Below are 23,501 nucleotides of genomic sequence, written 5' to 3'. Positions count from 1 at the left end.
AATAGAAGGCAATAGTTTGCATGGTACCGACAGAAGGTTGATACCTCTCTAATTATCACACACGATTGTGTTCCCCTTTTTAAAGGTTTTCACCAATATCTCCTTGGTTTATTCATGGGAAAAGTTCTCTGTATTCTTCCTATATTCCTTCTCTATATGTTCTTATTGAATACTTCAGCATTTCTGCTGATATTCCATCTATGCCAGGAGCTCATCCGTTTTTTATTTTTTTTGCTGCATATATGTCCTTGGAAGAGCCAGGTCGGTCTGTATAGATGTCGAGCTATAGAAAGGTGGTATCAGGTATATTTTGTCGGTCTACTGAAGATTTTCTCGAAGTGGGTTGCCCATCTTTCGTCAATATTGTCTGGATCTGATAAAATCACTCCATTCTCGTCTTTGACCAGGATGATTCTGCTGCTCTGTTTCCCAACCATTTCATTAGTCAGCAGGTAAACAGTTTTAGAATCCCCCTTTCTATTGGCTTCCTCTTCTAAGGCAGCTTTAAGTTGAAGGAAAAGTCGGTTTACAATAACATAATCAGTAAGGATAGCTGTCTTACCATCATGTGCATACCATGTTAATTTATGGGCCATTTTCTGACCAAATACTGTATTTTTTATAACAAGATTCTTATACCTACAAAATTGCAACAGTCTTTAGCCATTACTGTTTCCTTTTCCTATACCAAATTTGCCAAGACTATGATGCCATTTATCCCTATTTCTACTGACCTGGGCGTTAAAATATCTTAATTCTAAAATATCTAAAAAACACCATATTTCTGTCTAGCAGCAATGCTAAATGAAAATTAAGATCAAACGCCAATCAAATCTAAATGAAATTCATTCTGGTAACCCTGGGTGGCTTTTCCATTTAGGAGAATTACCGTCCCTTGCATGAAGCAACAGGGACAATCACGTTCACATTGGATGCAGTGATGTGTCTCTTCTTCTCTTCTTCTTTTTTTAGTAATTAATTTAAAAAAAAAATTCCGAAAAACAAGTTTTTCGAAGATAAGTAAAGGCCATTTTAAACTTGAGATCAGTAATTACTAAGTAAAACGACCAGGAATTACTATTAAATACTAAATGAAACCCCAAACGAACAGAAATTAAATAAAAAATCATAGTAAAAAAACTTACAACAAGTAATACTATAAATGAACAAATAAATCTTAATGCGAATAATACTTAATTTGAATACACAAATCAAGCTTAAAACGAAAACAATATTTTGCTACTGAAGCATAAATCAAACCCAAAACGAACAGAAATTAAACAAACAGTCAATATAAACAGACATACAATAGATACTAATGTAAATAAATAAATAAATCTTAAAGCGAGTGAAACTTAAATTGAAATGCAAATCTTGAAACGAACAAAAATCACTACAAACAAGAGCATGGGTATCGCCTCCTTCTCTCACTGTAAAAGTCTAAAACCCACTGCGTCATTGGCGCTTTACTGAAAACAAATTTTATTACAAATATTTTCTTTTGTATTGAATATTGAAAATAAACATCAAAATTACAGTAAAATCTTGAACTGATGAGGTTTCAGCAATTAATATCATTGTACATCAAGTATCAATTTTAATTTATTAGTTCTTTGTATTACTGTAAACAAATATTTTCTTTTGTACTGAATATTGAAAATAAACAACAAAATTACAGTAAAATCTTGAAGTGATGAGGCTTCAGCAATTATTATCATTGTACATCAAATATTAAGTTTAATTTATTAGTTCTTTCTAAAACTATTCAAGACGAATATAGTTTCACCACAAAAAAAAGTTTAGATGCTGTCCTCCTTCCTTAATTGTAAAAACCTAAAGCCTACTGCGTCATTGGCACTTCACTGAAAACGAATTTTATTACAAATATTTTCTTTAACAGTTCTAACAGCATTGAAAATTAAAAAAAAAAATAAAGTGAAATAAAATCTTGAACTGATGGATTTTTCAAAAATTAATATAATTATATATCAAATATTCGATTTTATTTTATTTATACTTTCCAAGACCGTACAAGATACATATAGTTTTCAGTAAAGCGCCAATGACGCAGTAGGTTTTAGACTTTTACAATCAGAGAAGGAGGCAATACCCAAACTCTTGTTTGTAGTAATTTTTGTTAGTTTCAAGGTTTATTTGCATATTCAATTTAAGTTTCACTCATTTTAAGATTTATTTATGAGCTATCTCTGAATTTTGTACGAGCATTCCTTCTATAAGAACCATATATGCCCCCAGGGAATTACAACGCCAAAACTTACAACGCCTGTCTCCAGGCCCTGGGGGATTTTCAACCCTGGAATTTTTATATCTGATATATGAACTATTTTTAACAAAACGGTCACCTAAAAATTTTTATCGGATTGGTTTGGGGTAGGAAAGGTGTGGAGGGGGAGAGCCTAGTTGCCCTCCAATCTCTTGACTCTGAAAAAGTGAACTAGAACTTTTAATTTCCAATCAAATGAGCCCTTTCTGAAGTTTATACGAGCCTCCCTTTCATAAGAACCATACACGCCCCCAGGACTGAACTTACAACACCTGCCCCGAGCTCGGGGGGGGGGGGGGTGTTTCGAAACCAGAGTTCTGTTATCTGACCTTTCAACTATTTTAAAAAATGGCTATCTCAAAATTTGTATCTGATAGGTTTGAGAAAAAAAAGGACGTGGGGTTGGGACTAGTTGCCCTCAAATCTCTTTTAAATCTTAAAAATTGAACTAGAACATTCAATTTCCCTTCAAATGAGTCCTCTCTAAAGCTTATACGAGCATCCCTTCCATAAGAACCATATATGCCCCCAAGGCATAACTGGCAACGCCTGCCCACGGGCCCTGTGGGGGGGAGCTGTGTCGGCACAGGTGTTTTTGTTATCTGACCATCGTACTATTTTTAACAAAATGGATATCTCAAAATCTTTATCGGATGCGTTTGGGGAAAAATGTCGTGGGGAGGGGTAGTTTCCCTCTGATCTCTTTTGACTCTTAAAAACTGAAATAGCACTTTCAATTTCCAATCAAATGAGCCCTCTCTGAAGTTTATACCAGCATCCCTTCCATAACAGCTATGTATGTCCCCCAGGCATAACTTACAACGCCTACCCTGGGCCCTGAAGGATTGTGTTGATCCCGGAGTTTTTGTTATATTATCTTTGAACCATTTGGAATAGCTCTCTCAAAGTTTTTATCGGATGGTCTTGAGAAAAATAGGGCGTGGAGGAGGGAGGCTAGTTGCACTCCGACCTTTTTTGAATCTTAAAAAGTGAACGAATAATTTCAATATTCATTGAAACGAGCCCTCTCCCAAGTCTATACGACCATTTCTTTCATAAGAACCATATATGCCCTCAGAGCATCACTTACTGCCCCCGGGCCCTTGAGGTTGCGTCGACACCGTAGTTTTTCTTATCTGGCCTTTGAACTATTTCTAACGAAATTGCTATCTCAAAATTATTATCGGACGGGTTCGGGGAAAAAAAGGGTGTGGGGGAGGGAGGCTAGTTGCCTTCGGATATCTTTTGACTCTCAAAAAGTGAACTAAAACTTTCAATTTTCAATTAAATGAGCCCTTTCTGAAGTTTATACGGTAAACCACGACAATACACTACTGAAATATTCCAATTCTTGCATTTCACGAAAGAAATTCAAAATGAACTTTGAAAAATTAAGAGAATGTAACTGTGACAAGGTAAAGCACAACAAAACAATACTGAAATATTCAAACTCTTGCATTTCAATGAAAGAAATTCAAAATGAACTATAAAAATCAACAGAATGTAACTGTGACAAGATAAAGCACAACGAAACACTACTGAAATATTCCAACTCTTGCATTTAAATGAAAGAAATTCAAAATGAACTATGAAAATCAAGAGAATGTAACTGTGACAAGGTAAAGCACAACAAGTCGCTACTGAAATATTCCAACTCTTGCATTTCACGACAGAAATTCAAAATGAACTTTGAAAAATTAAGATAATGTAACTGTGACAAGGTAAAGCACAACAAAACACTACTGAAATATTCCAACTTTTGCATTTCAATGAAAGAAATTCAAAATGAACTATGAAAATCAACAGAATGTAACTGTGACAAGGTAAAGCACAACAAAACACTACGGAAATATTCCAACTCTTGAATTTCACGACAGAAATTGAAAATGAATTTCGAAAAATCAAGAGAATGTAACTGTGACAAGGTAAAGCACAACAAGTCACTACTGAAATATTCCAATTATTGAATTTCAATACATAAATTTATAATGAACATTGAAAAATTAAGAGAATGTAACTGTGACAAGGTAAAGCACAACAAAACACTACTGAAATATTCCAACTCTTGCATTTCAATGAAAGAAATTCAAAATGAACTATAAAAATCAACAGAATGTAACTGTGACAAGGTAAAGCACAACGAAACACTACTGAAATATTCCAAATCTTACATTTCAATGAAAGAAATTCAAAATGAACTATGAAAATCAAGAGAATGTAACTGTGACAAGGTAAAGCACAACATGTCGCTACTGAAATATTCCAACTCTGGCATTTCAAGGAAAGAAATTCTAAATGAACTATGAAAATCAACAGAATGTAACTGTGACAAGCTAAAGCACAACAAAACACTACTGAAATATTCCAACTTTTGCATTTCAATGAAAGAAATTCAAAATGAACTATGAAAATAAACATAATGTAACTGTGACAAGGTAAAGTACAACAAAACACTACTGAAAGATTCCAACTCTTGCATTTCACGACAGAAATTGAAAATGAACTTCGAAAAATCAAGAGAATGTAACTGTGACAAGGTAAAGCACAACAAGTCACTACTGAAACATTCCAACTCTTGCATTTCACGACAGAAATTCAAAATGAACTTTGATATATCATGAGAATGTAGCTGTGACAAGGTAAACCACGACAACACACTACTCAAATATTCCAATTCTTGCATTTCACGAAAGAAATTCAAAATGAACTTTGAAAAATTAAGAGAATGTAACTGTGACAAGGTAAAGCACAACAAAACACTACTGAAATATTCCAACTCTTGCAATTCAATGAAAGAAATTCAAAATGAACTATGAAAATCAACAGAATGTAACTGTGACAAGGTAAAGCACAACAAAACACTACTGAAATATTCCAACTCTTGCATTTCACAACAGAAATTCAAAATGAACTTCGAAAAATCAAGAGAATGTAACTGTGACAAGGTAAAGCACAACAAAACACTAGTAAAATATTCCAACTCTTGCATTTCAATGAAAGAAATTCAAAATGAACTATGAAAATCTACAGAATGTAACTGTGACAAGGTAAAGCACAACAAAACACTACTGAGATATTCCAACTCTTGCATTTCAATGAAAGAAAATCAAAATGAACTTTCTGAGTATTTTTTGAGTTTTTCCCTCCAAAATTGACCCCCACCCTCCCCTGCCCTCCCAAATTGGGGAAAGGCGGGCCCCTGAGTCTTGCCCTTGAGGCGGATCCCTTTTATTTTCGTTTGTGATCATTTTTAATGTTCCGTCCAAAATTGACTCCCCCTCCCCTGCCCTCAGTAATAGAGGAAGGACGGGCCTCTTAGCCTTGCCCTTGAGGCGGATCACGCTTAATTTTCGATTATGAGTATTTTTGATTTTCCCTCCAAAATTGACCCCCCCTCCCCGGCCCACATACAGTGAGGTAGGAGGGGCGTCTGAGCCATGCCCGTGAGGCAGATCCCCTTTATTTTCGATTATGAGCATTTTTGTTTTTACCTCCCAAATTTACCCCCCCCCTCCCCTGCCCTCAGAAATGGGGGAACGAAGGGCCCCTGAGCCTTCCCCTTGAGGCAGATTCCGTTTATTTTCGATTCTGAGTATTTTTGATTTTCCCTCCAAAATTGACCCCCCTTCCCTGCCCTCAGAAATGGGGAAACGAAGGGCCTCTGAGCCTTCCCCTTGAGGCAGATCCCATTTATTTTCAATTCTGAGTATTTTTGATTTTCCCTCCAAAATTGACCCCCCTCCCCTGCCCTCAGAAATGGGGGAACGAAGGGCCTCTGAGCCTTCCCCTTGAGGCAGATTCCATTTATTTTCGATTCTGAGCATTTTTGATTTTCCCTCCAAAATTGACCCTTCCTCCCCTGCCCTCAGAAATAGAGGAAGGAGGGGCCTCTGAGCCTTCCCCTTGAGGCAGATCCCCTTTATTTTCGATACTTAGTATTTTTTCTTTTCCCTCCAAAATTGACACCCCCCCCATCCCCTGCCCTCAGAAAGGGGGGAACGAAGGGCCGCTGAGCCTTCCCCTTGAGGCAGATCACGCTTTATTTTCGATTCTGATCATTTTTGATTTTACCTCCAAAATTGACCCCCCCCCCTCCCCTGCCCTCAGAAATGGGGGAACGAAGGGCCTCTGAGCCTTGCCCTTGAGGCAGATCCGATTTATTTTCCATTCTGAGCATTTTTGGTTTACCTCCAAAATTGACCCCCCCCTCCCCTGCCCTCAGAAATAGAGAAACGAAGGGTCTCTGAGCCTTGCCCTTGAGGCAGATCCCATTTATTTTCGATTCTGAACATTTTTGATTTTCCCTCCAAAATTGACCCCCCTCCCGCCCTCAGAAATGGGGGAACCAAGGGCCTCTGAGCCTTGCCCTTGAGGCAGATCCCATTTATTTTCGATTCTGAGCTTTTTTGGTTTTCCCTCCAAAATTACCCCCCGCCCCTGCCCTCAGAAATGGGAGACCCAAGGGCCTCTGAGCCTTCCCCGTGAGGCAGATCCTGTTTATTTTTGATTCTGAGTATTTTTCATTTTCCCTCCAAAATTGACCCCCCGCCCCGACCGACAGAAAAGGGGGAACCAAGGGCCTCTGGGCCTAGCGCTTGAGGCCGAACCCATTTATTTTAGATTCTTAGTATTTTTGATTTTCCCTCCAAAATTGACCCCCCCCTCCCCTGTCCTCAGAAATGGGGGAACGAAGGGTCTCTGAGCCTTGCCCTTTTGGTAGATCACTTTTTTGTTCTTTAATTAGTTTGTTTTAATGTCCCTACACATTTTACCCCCCCCCTCCCCTGCCCTCAGAACGGGGGGAACTATGGGCCACTGTGCCTTGTCCTTGTTGTCGAACCCGATTATTTTCGATTCTGAGCATTTTTAATTTTTCCGCCAAAATTGACCCCCCCTCCCTTGCCCTCAGAAATGGGGGAACGAAGGGAACGTTAAACTATTTTCTTTTTTTTCTCCACCTTAATAGGATCGAAGTCGCGAATCCTACACTCCAATTCGCAAATCTCATTACCCCTTTTTAAATGTACCAGTTTTTTTAAGAATGTACACGTGAACTCATGACGTACATTCATTGTGCAATTGACAACAAAAACAGAAAAAAACCTGTTTGACCATATTATATTATTACGACCAAACTCTCAAAACCTGTTTGACCACATTATACACTGCCAAATAACTAGTCTGGTAATCTGCCATGAAAAGGTGCCATGGAACGTTAAGGCCCAGAAACTTAGGGTTGGCCCAGAAACCTGTCTGGTTGCCCCAGAATCCTGTCTGGTTGGCCCAGAAACCTGTCTGATAGGTTTTGTATAATTCCATATGCAATTGACAAAAATAGCAATAACTAGTCTGGTAATCTGCAATGGAAAGGTGCCAGGGAACGTGCCGTACGCAAATAACACAGGATGGAACATAAAGGAAGCAAAGTATAACATTGATTACTACTGGCAATTTCGTTCGAAACAGTCTAAAGATCAGATACATTACTTGGGGGTCAACAAAAGTCCCCAGAACCCGAGTGCAAGTATTGTGTTATGCCCCGGCGCATATAAGGTTTGTATTGAAGGGGTGGTCGTACAAACCTTGTAGGAGGTTAATTTCATTGGAAGTTGGATGTTCTAGTGCGCTTTTTAAGAGTCGAAGGTTATTGGAGGGCAATTAGCCACCCCCGCCCTCTTTCCCCCTAATGCATCCAATTAAAATTTTGAGACAGAAATTTTGTTAAAAATAATCCAAAGATCATACAAAAATAACTGCATGGCTGACACAACCCCTAAGAGCACGGAGGAAAATAATGTAAGTTATGCCTCGGGGGCATAAGAGGTTCTTACGGAAGGGGCTGTTGTATAATCTTTCAGACTGTAAAGAGGGCTCACACACACTTAAAATCACTCTCTCAGACTCACTCACTCAATCAAACTCACTCGCTCGATCCTTCACTAACAATCACACTCACACTCGCATTAAAATTCACTCACTTACATTAACTCACTTACATTCAGTCAATTACTGAAAAAAAATTATATTAAAAATATTTCCTTTTGCACTTATTACAAAATAAAAATAAAAATTTCAAGGAAATAAAATCTCGAACTGATGAACTTTCAGTAATTAATATGATTATATATGAAATATTAGATTTAATTTTAGTTCTTTCCAAAACTGTTTAAGACAAACAAATTTTTCAGTAAAGTTTCAATGACACAGCAGACTGTATCCTTTTAAAGTTACGGAAGGTGGTAGTAGCCAAACTTTTTTTTGTAGCAATTTTTGTCCGTTTTCAGCTTGATTTACATGTTCAAATTGAGTTGTACTCGTTTTCAGATTTGTTTTATCATTTATATTAGTACCTATTATGTGTTTGTTTGATATGATTGATTATTAAATTTCTGTTCGTTTTAAGTTTAATTTATTCTTTAATAATAAAAGATTTTTGTTGGTTTTAAGCTTGATTCTCATATTCAATTTCAGTTTTAGTCGTTTCAAGATTTGTTTATTCATTTATATTAGACCCGTTGTATGTTTGTTTTCCATGATTGGTTTTTGATTTTTGTTCGTTTTGGGTTTCATATATTCTTTAATGGCAATTTCTGGTCATTTTGAGTTTGAATTATTACAGGCTTATATTTCTACTGCTCTTAAGTTTAATATGGCCTTTACGTTTCTTTGCAAAATTTCGTTTTTGGAAAGTTTTATTTTTAAATTAATTAGCTAAAATTTTGACTATTAATATTCTTAAAGATTCAAATGAAGCAAAGGAAAATGTATTGAGATATAGAATTACCTTGTCACTGAAGCTGGACATCTAATTTTATTACCAATATATGAATTGCTTGTGAACGCAGAGAATATCCTTTTGAGTGAAATTAATGATTTAGGGTATCTCTTATTTGCTTAATTTTAGTTATGGGTAGTATAAAACAAGGATGTCAGCTGAGATGTGTCAATAGAGACAATTAAATACAGTAAATTACATTTAAGAGCAGAAGATGTCTTATAGTTGCACTTAATTCACTCTAATATGATACATATAATATATAAAATATTCAGAACTGTCATCGAAGACTCTGAGTTACGAAAATAATGACTATGAATATTCTCAAACATGGAAATCCTGACAAGGACAGATACAAGGAATTTTCTTGAGAAATAGAGTTACTTTATTTCTCAGTACTGCAATCTAAACTCTTATTAGCAATATATGAATGGCTTGTGGACGCAGAGAATATCCTTTTGAATGAAATTAATGATTTAGGGTATCTCTTATTCGCTTAATTTTAGTTATGGGTAGTATAAAACAAGGAAGTCAGCTGAGATGTGTCAATTGAGACAATTAAGTACAGTAAATTAAACTTAAGAGCAGAAGATGTCTTATAGTTGCACTTAATTCACTCTAATATGATACATATAATATATAAAATATTCAGAACTGTCATCGAAGACTCTGAGTTACGAAAATGATGACTATGAATATTCTCAAACATGGAAATCCAGACAAGGACAGATACAAGGAATTTTCTTGAGAAATAGAGTTACTTTATTTCTCAGTACTGCAATCTAAACTCTTGAACAATATGTCAAATTAAATAAGAGAACAGATTGCGTCTTAAGAAAGCAATTTAAATTACGTTAGAGGAAAATGATACCTCTAACGTAAGCTAAAGAGTGCCAATCAAGTGAAATTAATCAATTAAATTACATATAAAAGCAGAATATGATTGCACCCAATTCTCTCCAATATGACATATATATCATCTTAAACATTCAAGACATGACCTGCTAAAATTATGATTGTAAATATTTTCAAGCATTAAATTGTAACCAAAGAAAGTCTATTGATATAAGAAAACCCATTATTTATCAAGAGTGAAATATAAGTTTCTTAAAGAATATGACACATAACACATGAAAGAACAATATTTTTTATGCATACAGCTAATGGCTAAAGATAGTTCTTGCTTGCTAAGTTTTGGTTATGGGCAGTCCCAAACAAGGACACATGAACTAAAAAGTGTCAATCAAATCCAAAAAATGAACGGAATGACACATTATCTGCCATGGGAAGGTGCCATGGAACTTTAAGGCCCAGAAACTTAGAGTTGGCCCAGAAACCTGTCTGGTTGCCCCAGAAACCTGTCTGGTTGGCCCAGAAACCTGTCTGATAGGTTTTGTATAATTCCATATGCAATTGACAAAAATAGCAATAACTAGTCTTGTAATCTGCCATGGAAAGGTGCCAGGGAACGTGCCGTACGCAAATAACACAGGATGGAACATAAAGGAAACAAAGTATAACATTGATTACTACTGGCAATTTCGTTCGAAACAGTCTAAAGATCAGATACATTACTTGGGGGTCAACAAAAGTCCCCAGAACCCGAGTGCAAGTATTGTGTTATGCCCCGGCGCATATAAGGTTTGTATTGAAGGGGTGGTCGTACAAACCTTGTAGGAGGTTAATTTCATTGGAAGTTGGATGTTCTAGTGCGCTTTTTAAGAGTCGAAGGTTATTGGATGGCAATTAGCCACCCCCCACCCTCTTTCCCCCTAATGCATCCAATTAAAATTTTGAGACGGAATTTTGTTAAAAATAATCCAAAGATCATACAAAAATAACTGCATGGCTGACACAACCCCTAGGAGCACGGAGGAAAATAATGTAAGTTATGCCTCGGGGGCATAAGAGGTTCTTACGGAAGGGGCTGTTGTATAATCTTTCAGACTGTAAAGAGGGCTCACACACACTTAAAATCACTCTCTCAGACTCACTCACTCAATCAAACTCACTCGCTCGATCCTTCACTAACAATCACACTCACACTCGCATTAAAATTCACTCACTTACATTAACTCACTTACATTCAGTCAATTACTGAAAAAAAATTATATTAAAAATATTTCCTTTTGCACTTATTACAAAATAAAAATAAAAATTTCAAGGAAATAAAATCTCGAACTGATGAACTTTCAGTAATTAATATGATTATATACGAAATATTAGATTTAATTTTAGTTCTTTCCAAAACTGTTTAAGACGCACAAATTTTTCAGTAAAGTTTCAATGACACAGCAGACTGTATCCTTTTAAAGTTACGGAAGGTGGTAGTAGCCAAACTTTTTTTTGTAGCAATTTTTGTCCGTTTTCAGCTTGATTTACATGTTCAAATTGAGTTGTACTCGTTTTCAGATTTGTTTTATCATTTATATTAGTACCTATTATATGTTTGTTTGATATGATTGATTATTAAATTTCTGTTCGTTTTAAGTTTAATTTATTCTTTAATAATAAAAGATTTTTGTTGGTTTTAAGCTTGATTCTCATATTCAATTTCAGTTTTAGTCGTTTCAAGATTTGTTTATTCATTTATATTAGACCCGTTGTATGTTTGTTTTCCATGATTGGTTGTTTGATTTTTGTTCGTTTTGGGTTTCATATATTCTTTAATGGCAATTTCTGGTCATTTTGAGTTTGAATTATTACAGGCTTATATTTCTACTGCTCTTAAGTTTAATATGGCCTTTACGTTTCTTTGCAAAATTTTGTTTTTGGAAAGTTTTATTTTTAAATTAATTAGCTAAAATTTTGACTATTAATATTCTTAAAGATTCAAATGAAGCAAAGGAAAATGTATTGAGATATAGAATTACCTTGTCACTGAAGTAGGACATCTAAGTTTATTAGCAATATATGAATTGCTTGTGAACGCAGAGAATATCCTTTTGAGTGAAATTAATGATTTAGGGTATCTCTTATTTGCTTAATTTTAGTTATGGGTAGTATAAAACAAGGATGTCAGCTGAGATGTGTCAATAGAGACAATTAAATACAGTAAATTACATTTAAGAGCAGAAGATGTCTTATAGTTGCACTTAATTCACTCTAATATGATACATATAATATATAAAATATTCAGAACTGTCATCGAAGACTCTGAGTTACGAAAATAATGACTATGAATATTCTCAAACATGGAAATCCTGACAAGGACAGATACAAGGAATTTTCTTGAGAAATAGAGTTACTTTATTTCTCAGTACTGCAATCTAAACTCTTATTAGCAATATATGAATGGCTTGTGGACGCAGAGAATATCCTTTTGAATGAAATTAATGATTTAGGGTATCTCTTATTCGCTTAATTTTAGTTATGGGTAGTATAAAACAAGGAAGTCAGCTGAGATGTGTCAATTGAGACAATTAAGTACAGTAAATTAAACTTAAGAGCAGAAGATGTCTTATAGTTGCACTTAATTCACTCTAATATGATACATATAATATATAAAATATTCAGAACTGTCATCGAAGACTCTGAGTTACGAAAATGATGACTATGAATATTCTCAAACATGGAAATCCAGACAAGGACAGATGCAAGGAATTTTCTTGAGAAATAGAGTTACTTTATTTCTCAGTACTGCAATCTAAACTCTTGAACAATATGTCAAATTAAATAAGAGAACAGAATGCGTCTTAAGAAAGCAATTTAAATTACGTTAGAGGAAAATGATACCTCTAACGTAAGCTAAAGAGTGCCAATCAAGTGAAATTAATCAATTAAAATACATATAAAAGCAGAATATGATTGCACCCAATTCTCTCCAATATGACATATATATCATCTTAAACATTCAAGACATGACCTGCTAAAATTATGATTGTGAGTATTTTCAAGCATTAAATTGTAACCAAAGAAAGTCTATTGATATAAGAAAACCCATTATTTATCAAGAGTGAAATATAAGTTTCTTAAAGAATATGACACATAACACATGAAAGAACAATATTTTTTATGCATACAGCTAATGGCTAAAGATAGTTCTTGCTTGCTAAGTTTTGGTTATGGGCAGTCCCAAACAAGGACACATGAACTAAAAAGTGTCAATCAAATCCAAAAAATTAACGGAATGACACATAAAAGCAGAATATATCTTATGATTATACCAAACTCACTCTGATACTTACTTACTTGTTCATGCTGAAGGGTCTGACTTGAGCCGCGATATTGTGCCAGCTGTTCAGAAAACAAGGGCCAGAATTTCTCTCACTTTCTGCCAAACTTTCAGAATCCACTAATGGTATTGAGGTCATTTTTTACCTCCAGTGGCCTGACAATCCCTACTGTGGGATTGATGCTACAGCAAAGGTTAAGCCCATCAGCACTTGAGATTCGATCGGAATGTCAAATCCTTAGGCCTATTTGTAAACAGTGATGGTATTGTAAAAGAGACTTCCAGGCTATGGAGATGAAGCACCTTCAGCAGCCAGGTCTCAACTGCATAGAAGAGAACAGATTTAACAGCCGCTTAATAGACATGAATTCTTTTCTTCAAACTGATCTTCCGTCAGTTCCACAAATGACGCCGTAGCTCAAAGAAGATGGCTGTGGTATTATTGATACTGTTATGTAAGTCATGGTCACAGTTCCAGATTGAGTTATTAGCGAGCCAAAATAAGTGAATCTATCGATTTTCTCCAATTCATGTCCATAACGCACAAGCTGATAATCCAATTGTATATTCCCTTGCTGCCTCGAACCTTTTGAGCAAACTCAGCACGAATATTTTGGTGACCATATCCCTGAGGGCCATATCTCTTGGTAGTTAAGGCTCTCAAGTTTGTCCCCCTTTTTACATACTGGGTTTATTATTGACACCTTCCAATAAGACGGGAAGGTATTCTTCTTCCATATCGGACTGAAGAGGAGTTCTAGTTGCTCGGCTAAAGGATGTGGTCAGATAATCTACTCCTAAGCAGGAAAATTATCTTTGCTAGGTGACCTATTGCTTCTTAGCCATTTGATTGTGTTTACTATCTATGAAGTTAAAAGTGAGGCTATGTCAATATAGTCCAGTAAATCTACGTAAAAAATCGACGATCTGGGACAAAATTAAAACATAAATGATTTTTACTCCTTTTTGTAGAGAAAAAAATTCTGTACAATAAAACAAAAGTCCCCAAAAATCCCCTTGGCGGAACAGGGTTAAAAACGGGGGGAAAGGGGAAAATCCAGGGGAAAACTAGAAAGTCTCCGACCGGTAGTTTTTGATGCTGAGAATGGCATTCCTGATGGTCTTGGGCCCAAGAAGATCGAATTTGTGTTTTTTATTGCTGTGTAATAAGTAGTTCCCGCGTTTCCCCACTTACAGGGGGAGAAGAGGGGAAATAAAGATCCTGTACAGCAGTCTTCAAGACTTGTTTTCTGGGGTTTCCCAATGCGAGAAGAATCAATATGTTACTTTGATTGCTCTGTCATTAGCCTTTCAACCCTCCCCTATTTTTCAGTTACAAGGGAAACAGAGGGGGAAATCAAGATTTCCTCTAAAAGGAATAGATAGTCAGACGGCTCAACAGAATTTGGAGAGGAGACAAAGGTCTATCAACTCGGTTTTAAAACCCTCTTACACCGTTTTGACGAGAGTTTAAGACATCCTATTCCCTGATGCTTCTCTGTTCCACTTTGCTCGAGATTCACTAAAGGTGCATTTACACATAGTGGAAATCCGAGCGGATTATGAAAACCGAGCCACTTTTCCGACCAGTTTTGTGCTTGAAATTTTCTCTAGCCAAAAGATAGTGGTTATTAAGATCGTAAAGTGAATTCAAACTTTAGAGAAAATTTGGAGCTTTCCTTATAGCTCAGGCTGTTTTCAAATGTTTTATTTTGTGAGGCAGAGCAGAAATAGAAGGAAATAATTTGTGCTATTTAGAAAGTGCAACGCATCACGCTGGTTATACAGTTCCTGAATCCTATTTTTACGTGTGAACAAGCGGTAAATCTTACGTACAACTTAAGGTACTTTGCTTCCTCGCTTTACGTCCTATGTCTGATAGCTGCTTAATTGGTCAAATTCTTAACTGCGCCTTCTAGCTTGAGGCTGATTAGAGGTGTTGGACTCACAAATTTTATAGACAGACTCGCTCTGTGGGTTGTTTTCGTGTCCGAAACAGGGCTTAGGTTTGGATTTAGCCACAAGTGTGACTACAATGTGGCTCGTGCAAAAAGCTCCTCTTTCTTGCCTAATAAGTTTTTGTTTGTAGTTTTCATATGACACCCTATTCATGGAGGAAGAACATGAACGTTGCAAGCTCTGCACCCGCAGCATCCGTACTGGTGGTGAAAGTGTTAGAATCACAAAAAAGGAGCTCTTTGGATCAACGAGGCCAGTGTGCAACGGGGTGAACAGATAAAGGTTGAAGACGGTGAAACAGTACACAACCAGTGCAGAAAAGACTACTGCCGTCCGACGTCCATAGCCTTCGAGAATACTCCAGCCGGCTGGACAAGTGCCTTTATTCTTCTACAACAGAAGCCAACAGGGGAACAGTCTTGTGTACAAAGCCATACCGACCATCACCTTCGACGACAAGATCGATAGCATTGACCTACTATGGCATGCAACCTGGATACATGACACGAAACGGGCTGGATGGAGTCAATTTATGCAAGCAATTCACCATAGGTCTTACAAAGGCGCTTCGTCAATTGTTTTTCTGCCTATGGTCGACTAAAATCCCTGCGAACTTTCTTCTGTATACACGACCTTACATTTTATCTCCGATAAAGCACGCCAGCACGGAATGGTACCAGTTGTGACTTTTAACCAACCTTTGTACATGAAAGCGGTGAACATCATCAATGCTGAGCCTGCTGATAGTCCTCTCAAGGCTGCAGTTCTAATAATCAGTGGTCTCCATTGCCGTATGAGCTTTCTTGGAGCAATCGGGCACTTGATGAAAGAAACAGGAATAAAAGAAGTGCTCGAATGCCTATATGCCGGTAACACAATTTAGCATATCCTTAGCGGTAAAGCTGTTTCAAGAGCCATGAGAGCGCACGAGCTTATAGATTCAGAACTGCAGATCACTCTCATTTGCAAATCGTATGGTTTTGACTGCACAGATGACAAAAGTGCGAGACATCAAGATTTTGCAGAAGCTCCGGCAATATATATGGCCGGCTCTACTGAATGAGGAATTAACCCTCGAAGACGCATCCAACGCAGACATAGTACGTCGAATACAAACGCGAATGAGAGAGTTTCAAGACACGCTGCAGAACAAAAGGACTGCAAAAATATGGCTTCAGTATTCAGAAATGTTCGGAGTGCTTAAGAAGGCCATCCTGGCAGAACGGACCGGAAACTGAGTGCAGTATCTTCAAGCACTCTCTGAGATACTTTGCAACTGCAGGCCACAAACTGTAAACGAAGTTGGTGAAAACATTTCTTCGGCAAATGGAAGAGCAGAAAGAAAGTAACCAGAAGCTGTATAAAGACATCACGGATGGGATGTTTGCCATTCGAAAAAGCGATAAATTTTGGGCTGGGCTCTCTCACAACTTAGTAATTGAGCAAGTACTAATGAGTTTGTTGCAACAAAGAAGCGGGGGAATCACGAGAGGAAATGGAATGATTTAGACGCAAAGGTTGATCTGGAAAGTGTCAATGCCAGTACGAGCTGAAATTAATGAGCTTGTGTAGTCACTCACCGGTGTTAAGTACGTGTCATCTGGCCAGCACGTTTCCGCAAGACCAGCTCGGATAGAAAGAAGTAAAACGGACATAGAGGCTTCAGTAGTTTTTTTGTACAGTCCTGTCCGTAGGACAACTGCACTCGATTACGCAATATATCGCATGGTATGACAGCAGCAAGGGATGTCAACGCGGATGAAGCAAAGGCCATAAAAAAAAATTCTGAAATTCAATAGACGACGCCGCTGCCGATCGCTACATCTTCAAATGTAAGAGCAAAGCGATTACGATGGCCTATCAAGGCAATATTTTCGAAGCTGACGGTGAAGACATACAAATGGACTTAAGTCTTCTATTCCAACGTCTTGCAGCGGTGGCAACTAGAGCTGGAGGCAATGTGGAAGAAACTCTCAGATTCAAACTCTCCTTCTATCCTATTGCTCCTTTCGAATCGTCAAGCCTGCCATGACACCCAGATAAAGCGGAGTTAGCAAAAGCTATTTGGAAATTAGCAAAGGCAGAACCTGTGAACATCCTATCAAAATAGGTGGAAAAACACATGACCGATGGCGGATGGCTACTCCAGCATATTCCATGGAAAACAGGAAACACTTCGAACAGATTTGCAACATTTACGTTTCCTTCGTGACACAGGAGTATTAAAATGCTTCTGTATTCTTTGATGGTTACACTTTAGGTCCGTCTACCAAAGATGTCACCCAAGTTAGACGAGCGAAAGGTATCCAGTGTCTGACCGTCTATTTCTCAGTGAGCATGAAACTGCAAAGGAAGAAGGAGGACTTCTTGCGGAACCCCAACAATAAGCAGTACATTGTTCGAACTATTGGTAAGAAGCTTGTCCAAGCCGGCCTCACTGTCCTTCATGCAGAGAGAGATGCGGACGTTCTGATTACATTGACAGGTGTTGATGCCGACAATGAAGGGGTAACCGCAGTAGTCGGGAACGACACTGATTTATTGATCCTTCTCCTCCATAACCTGCCTCCGGAAGCCAGGGATCTCTAATTCCAAACCAGTACCAAATCAAGAGCGCTGTCAACTAAATACTGGCACATCAACTTTATTAAACGTTTGCTGGGACAGGTTTGTCACTCTATTCCCGTTGACCAAGCTCTTCTGGGTTGCGAAACGACGTCCCGTTTGTTTCGGATAGGAAAGCAGGCTGTCCTGCCATTCCTAAAAAGCCATGAAGAATTTAGGAAAAACTGTGAAGTGTTCCTTAATCCGCAATCTAGGAAGGAAGAAGTCCAGCTAGTCGGTGAAAATATTTTGCTGTGTTTCTACAAGGCTAAGAAAGGGGAGGGTCTCAGCAAAGTTAGGTACAGGGTTTTTCGTGAGAAACTGAACAGCTCAAAGACATTATCTTTTGTAAACCCAGAGAGACTTCCACCAACTCCATCGGCTGCGTCAGTCTTCTATCAGATAATGGAGTGGCGTAATGCTGCGTCAGAACTCGACCCGAAGGACTGGGGTTGGTGATTACGTGACGGACACTTCCCTCCGATCATGACAGGCATCGGACCTGCTCCGCCTCATCTGCTAAATTTCATTCGTTGTAGCTGCACTCGTCCCAAGTGTGACAGTTCACGCTGTAGTTCCCGAAAAAATGGATTGCCTTGCACACTTGCTTGCAAAGACTGCCAAGGGATTGTGAGTTGCACTAAAGATGTTTTTGTTGATAACGATGAAGAAGATGATGTTTAGTACAAATCATTGATCTTATCCTTTTTAGTTCAATATAACCCGTAATTATCTTTTGCTGTGATTATCGAAGTTCCCTGATTTGTTTCATTTCTTACATTTAGTTTTGTATTATGTTTCTATTATATAGTTGAAGTAAATCTGCCCACGTACTCTGAAGGCTCGATGGATTGTCTCCCCTACGGTGAAATCACTGTAGAAAATCAAGATACAAATCTAATACCATGTTTTTTTAAATCGTCGGGTCAAAAAACCTTAGGGGCAACGTTTTGAAAAGAGCAAAATCGTATAACTCTCGAGGATACTGTTTTCCCCCTCCCTCGCTAAAGGCGGAAATCAAACCAAGTCCAGCGATAAAACAACATAACTTTCTTTTTTCGATTTCTCCGCGCAGAAAAAGAGCAGACGTGAAGTTCGAGCGCACAATAAATCTGCCCATGAGTTTTTACAATTTTCCCCTTTTTCCCCCTTTCCCCTCTTTTTGACCCTGTTCCACCCAGGGGATTTTTTGGGACTTTTGATATGTTGTACAGAATTTTTTTCTCTGCAAGACGGTGTAAAAATATTTTATATTGCAATTTTGTCCAAGAAATCTTAGATTTTTTGGACTAATATCATACGGTGGTTTTTCAGCTGTTGGTGGCACCATCATTGTTGCATCTTGCCTGTCTATATTTGGATAAAGCAGGTCTTTAAGGTGATTAATTAAAAAAACTTTTTCCACAAAATAAGTTTTTCAAAAAAAGTAAAGAACTCCATTAAACAAAAAATGAGCAAAAATAAAGTCAAATAATCTACCAAGCGTGAAACTACCACAAATCAGCATCGATAAATAAATGAAACCCAAAACGAACAGAAATCACAATAAATAACTGAGTCAAATTCAAAACGAGCAGAAATTAACATAAGTTGGGCTCTAAACCCCTATGCCTTCACATGACTAGAATATAATTTGCACTTTACTGAAAAAATATAAATGTTTTTACTTTTATAACTTTAATATGTCAAATAATAATAACTTTTTGATTACTAAATATCAGTATATGTATATTAAATTGACAATGCACATTTATTTGTATTTTTTTTCAGTAAATTGGAAATTATGTTCTGGCCTTGGGAAAGCATAGGGGTTTTGAGCCCAACTTATGATAATTTCTGCTCGTTTTAAGTTTGACTCGGTTCTTTATTGTAATTTCTGTTCGTTTTGGGTTTCATTTATTTATCGATGCTGATTTATGGTAGACAAGACAAAGATTTCAATAAAAACCTATGTGCCCCCAGGGTATAACTTATAGCTCTTACCCTGAAGACTGTGGGGGAAGTGCCCTGATCAAAGGTATAATTTCCTGAACTTTTAACTGCTTGGAACAAAAAGGCTATCTAAAAATTTTGATTCGATGAGTTTGGGGAAATGGTGGGCGTCGAAGGGGTAATAGTTTCCTTCCAATCACTTTCGACTATTAAAAAGGGCACTAGCCATGTCAATTTCCAATCGAATGAGCCCTTTTTGAAGTTTCTACGACAACGCGTTCTATAAAAACCTTATATGCCCCCAAGGCATAATTTACAACCCTTGCCCAGAAGGCTGTTGGGGGGTTGTCATCCTCAAACACCTAATTTCCAGAATTTTCAACTACGTTGAACAAAATGGCTATCTTAAAATTTTGATTAGATGTATTTGGGGAAAAGGTGGGCTTGAGAGGTGGGGTTAGTTGCCCTTTAATCACTTTCGACTATTAAAAAGGGCACTAGCCCTTCGAATTTTCAAACGAATGAGTCTTTTTTGAAATATCTACAACAAAACTTTCTGTAAAAACCTCATATGCCCAAGGGCATATCTTACAACCCCTGCCATAAAGGCTGTGGGGGAGTCTCCTCCTCAAAAACATTATTTATATCAGGAAATCAACTACGCTGAGCAAAATGGCTATTTTGTACGTCAGGAATCATATTACCTTGAGTGTCTTTTAAGGGAATAGCGATAGGTACCTGTCTTCCGATTATTTCTTTGAGGGTTCTATACCCCCTTCTCGTGTCAATATCTCTGGCAATCCGTATCTAAGGCAACCTGGTACCAGAATTGTTAGCCATCCTGACGTAGGCTGATCTTAACCTGTTTGTGTAACAACTTCTTTTTACTGTGGTTGATGCGTATGATGCCTGTCGTCTAGCCTCAATTAGCTTTACAGTTTTCTCTGAGGTATAATTTTTTCTCATGTTTCTAGGACTATAGTCAATAACTTCAGCAACCACCTTTCCAGTGGTGTCCTGGAATTTTTTCATTGGGTGGTGGGATCTTCATCATAGCTTTTCAGGATTATGAACTGGTTTAGTAACTTAAGACAGAAGCCGTCTTTCACTGATTGAATTTTCATTTTCTTGACGTCCAATTTTATTCCAGATCCGTGATTCCCAACGTGCGGTGCATACCCCAACGGTGGGGCATGGAAATATTTTGTAGGTCATCGCAGGACGTTTACCCTTCAGCTGACTACACTCTAGAGCCTCAGTTTTGAAAAAAATACTTTTTCATGTGAATGAGGTCACATTCAGATGCATTTAAAAAGCAAAAACGGTACATGATAGTATTGCAATGACAATATACATTGTATAATATGTGTTGTATTCAGAAAATATTTTTCATTAGCATCAAATATGCCTACAAGACCGCAAAAAAAAAGAAACCAAATTGGTGGCCTTTTAGTGGTGCCAATTCACGAAAATGTGGGGGAGGCGGCAAGGATATTTTTCTCGTTTTTTAATGAAGATAGGAAAAACAGAACAAGATTGAGTTTCTCCTCTTTTTCAACGGCCATAATCATAAGATTACTGAGTCTGTCATTTCCCATTGCCGGTCACAGACAATCCTTTACACGGCCTAATGCCGAGAAGAATCATTCATTACTGGCAGTGGTCACAAGTAAAGTAGCAAATGGCTTCATCAGTTTTAGTACTGCAGAATAGGCAATTCGTAAGTCGGATAAAATTTTGATAACCCGGATTATATCCATTTTTAAAGTGTCACATTTTGAAAGATGCAACTTTGTAAGAGAAAGCTGGGATTCTAGGGCATAGTCATCAACATCTGGAATCAGTTTATAATCATACATTACCCTTTCAGCTTTCAAAATTCAAGAAAATCAAATCTTGAAGTATAGAGGGCCGATAAAGCGTCGAGCAGAGGTATATTTTGCATAAAACGTCAGTCCATCTGGCTCGTGAAAGAGTCTATCACCTCCAAGTAAAAAAATTTACCGGAGTCTGAATCAACTGGCTGACTGATGTTGCGTTTACTGGTTGTTGAATTTGAAAAAGTCTTTGAAAAGTGTAGAAATGGCTTGACTTAGTAATAATATTATTATTAGTAGTAGTCTTTGTGATGAACTTTTAACAGTAAATTAATCGAAATAACAGTTACCATTCATGAGTCAGCTTCAAATGGCGATTCTTCTTACTTTACTTCTGCCTTTCACAACATAATTTTACATTATTGTTACCATGAGCTAGGGCTCGTTCTTTACTAGGTTGGCCATAAGGGTGCAGCCATGGAAATATTTTAAACATGCGCGGTGTCATTTATGTGACAGGAAAAGTTTCTGAAGATACTATTCATTCTAGGTTACTGGTAAGAATGGACCCCCTGGGCAGCCATGCTGCGATTGTAAAGCCTTGGTTTGTCCGTCTTGTGCTAGACTGGCCGCAAATGCAACTCCACAGGTATTTTTTTTTATTGTTTCTTTTTGTTGATCCAAATGATTTTTGCAAAACTAAAACTTTAAACATCATAGCAGAGTTGTTAGTCATTGATCACCTCAACTGTTTGTTTTCAGTTTCAAAACTAGTTTCCAACCTATAATAAAACAGATAGCTCAGGTTCTTTTTTTGAAATAATACAGAATAAGAGAAAATAGGCCCTAAGACCCAATTGAAAAAATAAATTTAGATTAACTGAATGATACTGATTGAAATAATTGAACCCTTGGATGAGTTGAATACACATATTCAGTTAAAATGTCTTGGATACTATTTGGAAATTTCTGACTTTGGGCTGGTAAGAGGAAACTCTCTGCACATGTAAGTGTTGGGATTTGGAGGTAAATACAAAAGATACGTCACAGATTAAAATAAGATGGAACAAACTCGTAGCTTATTACGGTTACAGATATAACTTCAGATGGGGAAAAACAAGTAAATGTAGAACAACAAAAGTATTAAAACGCCTTGCTCGATCAATCCCTCTACAATATCGATATTGTATGTCTCTTCAGTGTGGAGGCAACATTCAGATACGTAGGAAAGACTTTTTTCTATGGACTCGATGCCTAGATTTAAAAATTCACGTACACCTCTTCCAATCTACATCCCAAAATATGTATGATTTTGATTAAATTTGACATGAATATCGGGCAAAGGAAACCCATGCGCTCTCCTTGGAAATAAACACAGATGCAACCGTCTTCTCTGGGTCAAAACTAAGACCTAACTTCAAGGATTCTCCTTGTAGATTCATAGAAGAAACTGTACAGCCAGAAAATGTGCAAATTTAATGAAATGTCATCTGCAAACGTGAATAGTGAGGGCTCAGTTTATCGAAATAAATAAGTTGGTTTAATAATGGTCTTAGGGGGAAGGACTAATTTACGTGTATTACGTGTATTATGTCGGAAAGTCATTTTTTCTCATTTTCTCCAGAGTCTCAAAGACTTGCCCTGACTTAAGTGAAATACACATATCAAGAGGTTCTCTAAGTCGACCTAAGGATCGTTACGTTCGATTCATAGGCATCTTTCTTGACGAAAATCTTTCCTTCAAGCATCATATTGACCTGATTAAAATGAAAGTCTCAGAGAGTCTCGGAATCCCTACAAAGCTCAAACATATATTTTCAAAGCCGATTCTTAGAAATTTGTTCTGCAGCCTAGTTGAGTCTTAAGTTTCATATTGTTCTGTTATTTGGATATCCACTTTTCCCTCGTCTCTGAAGCCATTTTCAAAACTTTATGATAAAGCAAGCACTCTTATAC

The 23,501-nt window shown here is 37.3% G+C and overlaps 1 protein-coding gene across 1 annotated transcript in view; it reads left to right on the top strand.

Moving 5' to 3' along the window:
- Positions 1 to 23,501, top strand: part of LOC148943507 (uncharacterized) — a 452,088-nt gene that overhangs the window by 68,345 nt on the left and 360,242 nt on the right. The window contains exon 5 of the mRNA XM_089100994.1: positions 22,096 to 22,194. Coding sequence (XP_088957120.1) covers positions 22,096 to 22,194 — 99 coding nt within the window. The remainder of the gene's footprint in view (positions 1 to 22,095; positions 22,195 to 23,501) is intronic.

Source organism: Artemia sp. Qi Xiang Cuo, chromosome 15 (assembly GCF_049724085.1).
Source record: "Artemia sp. Qi Xiang Cuo chromosome 15, ASM4972408v1, whole genome shotgun sequence".
NCBI classification, from domain to species: domain Eukaryota; kingdom Metazoa; phylum Arthropoda; class Branchiopoda; order Anostraca; family Artemiidae; genus Artemia; species Artemia sp. Qi Xiang Cuo.
The sequence above is the reverse complement of the archived record's forward strand: the minus strand, read 5'-3'. Positions and strand labels throughout refer to the sequence as shown.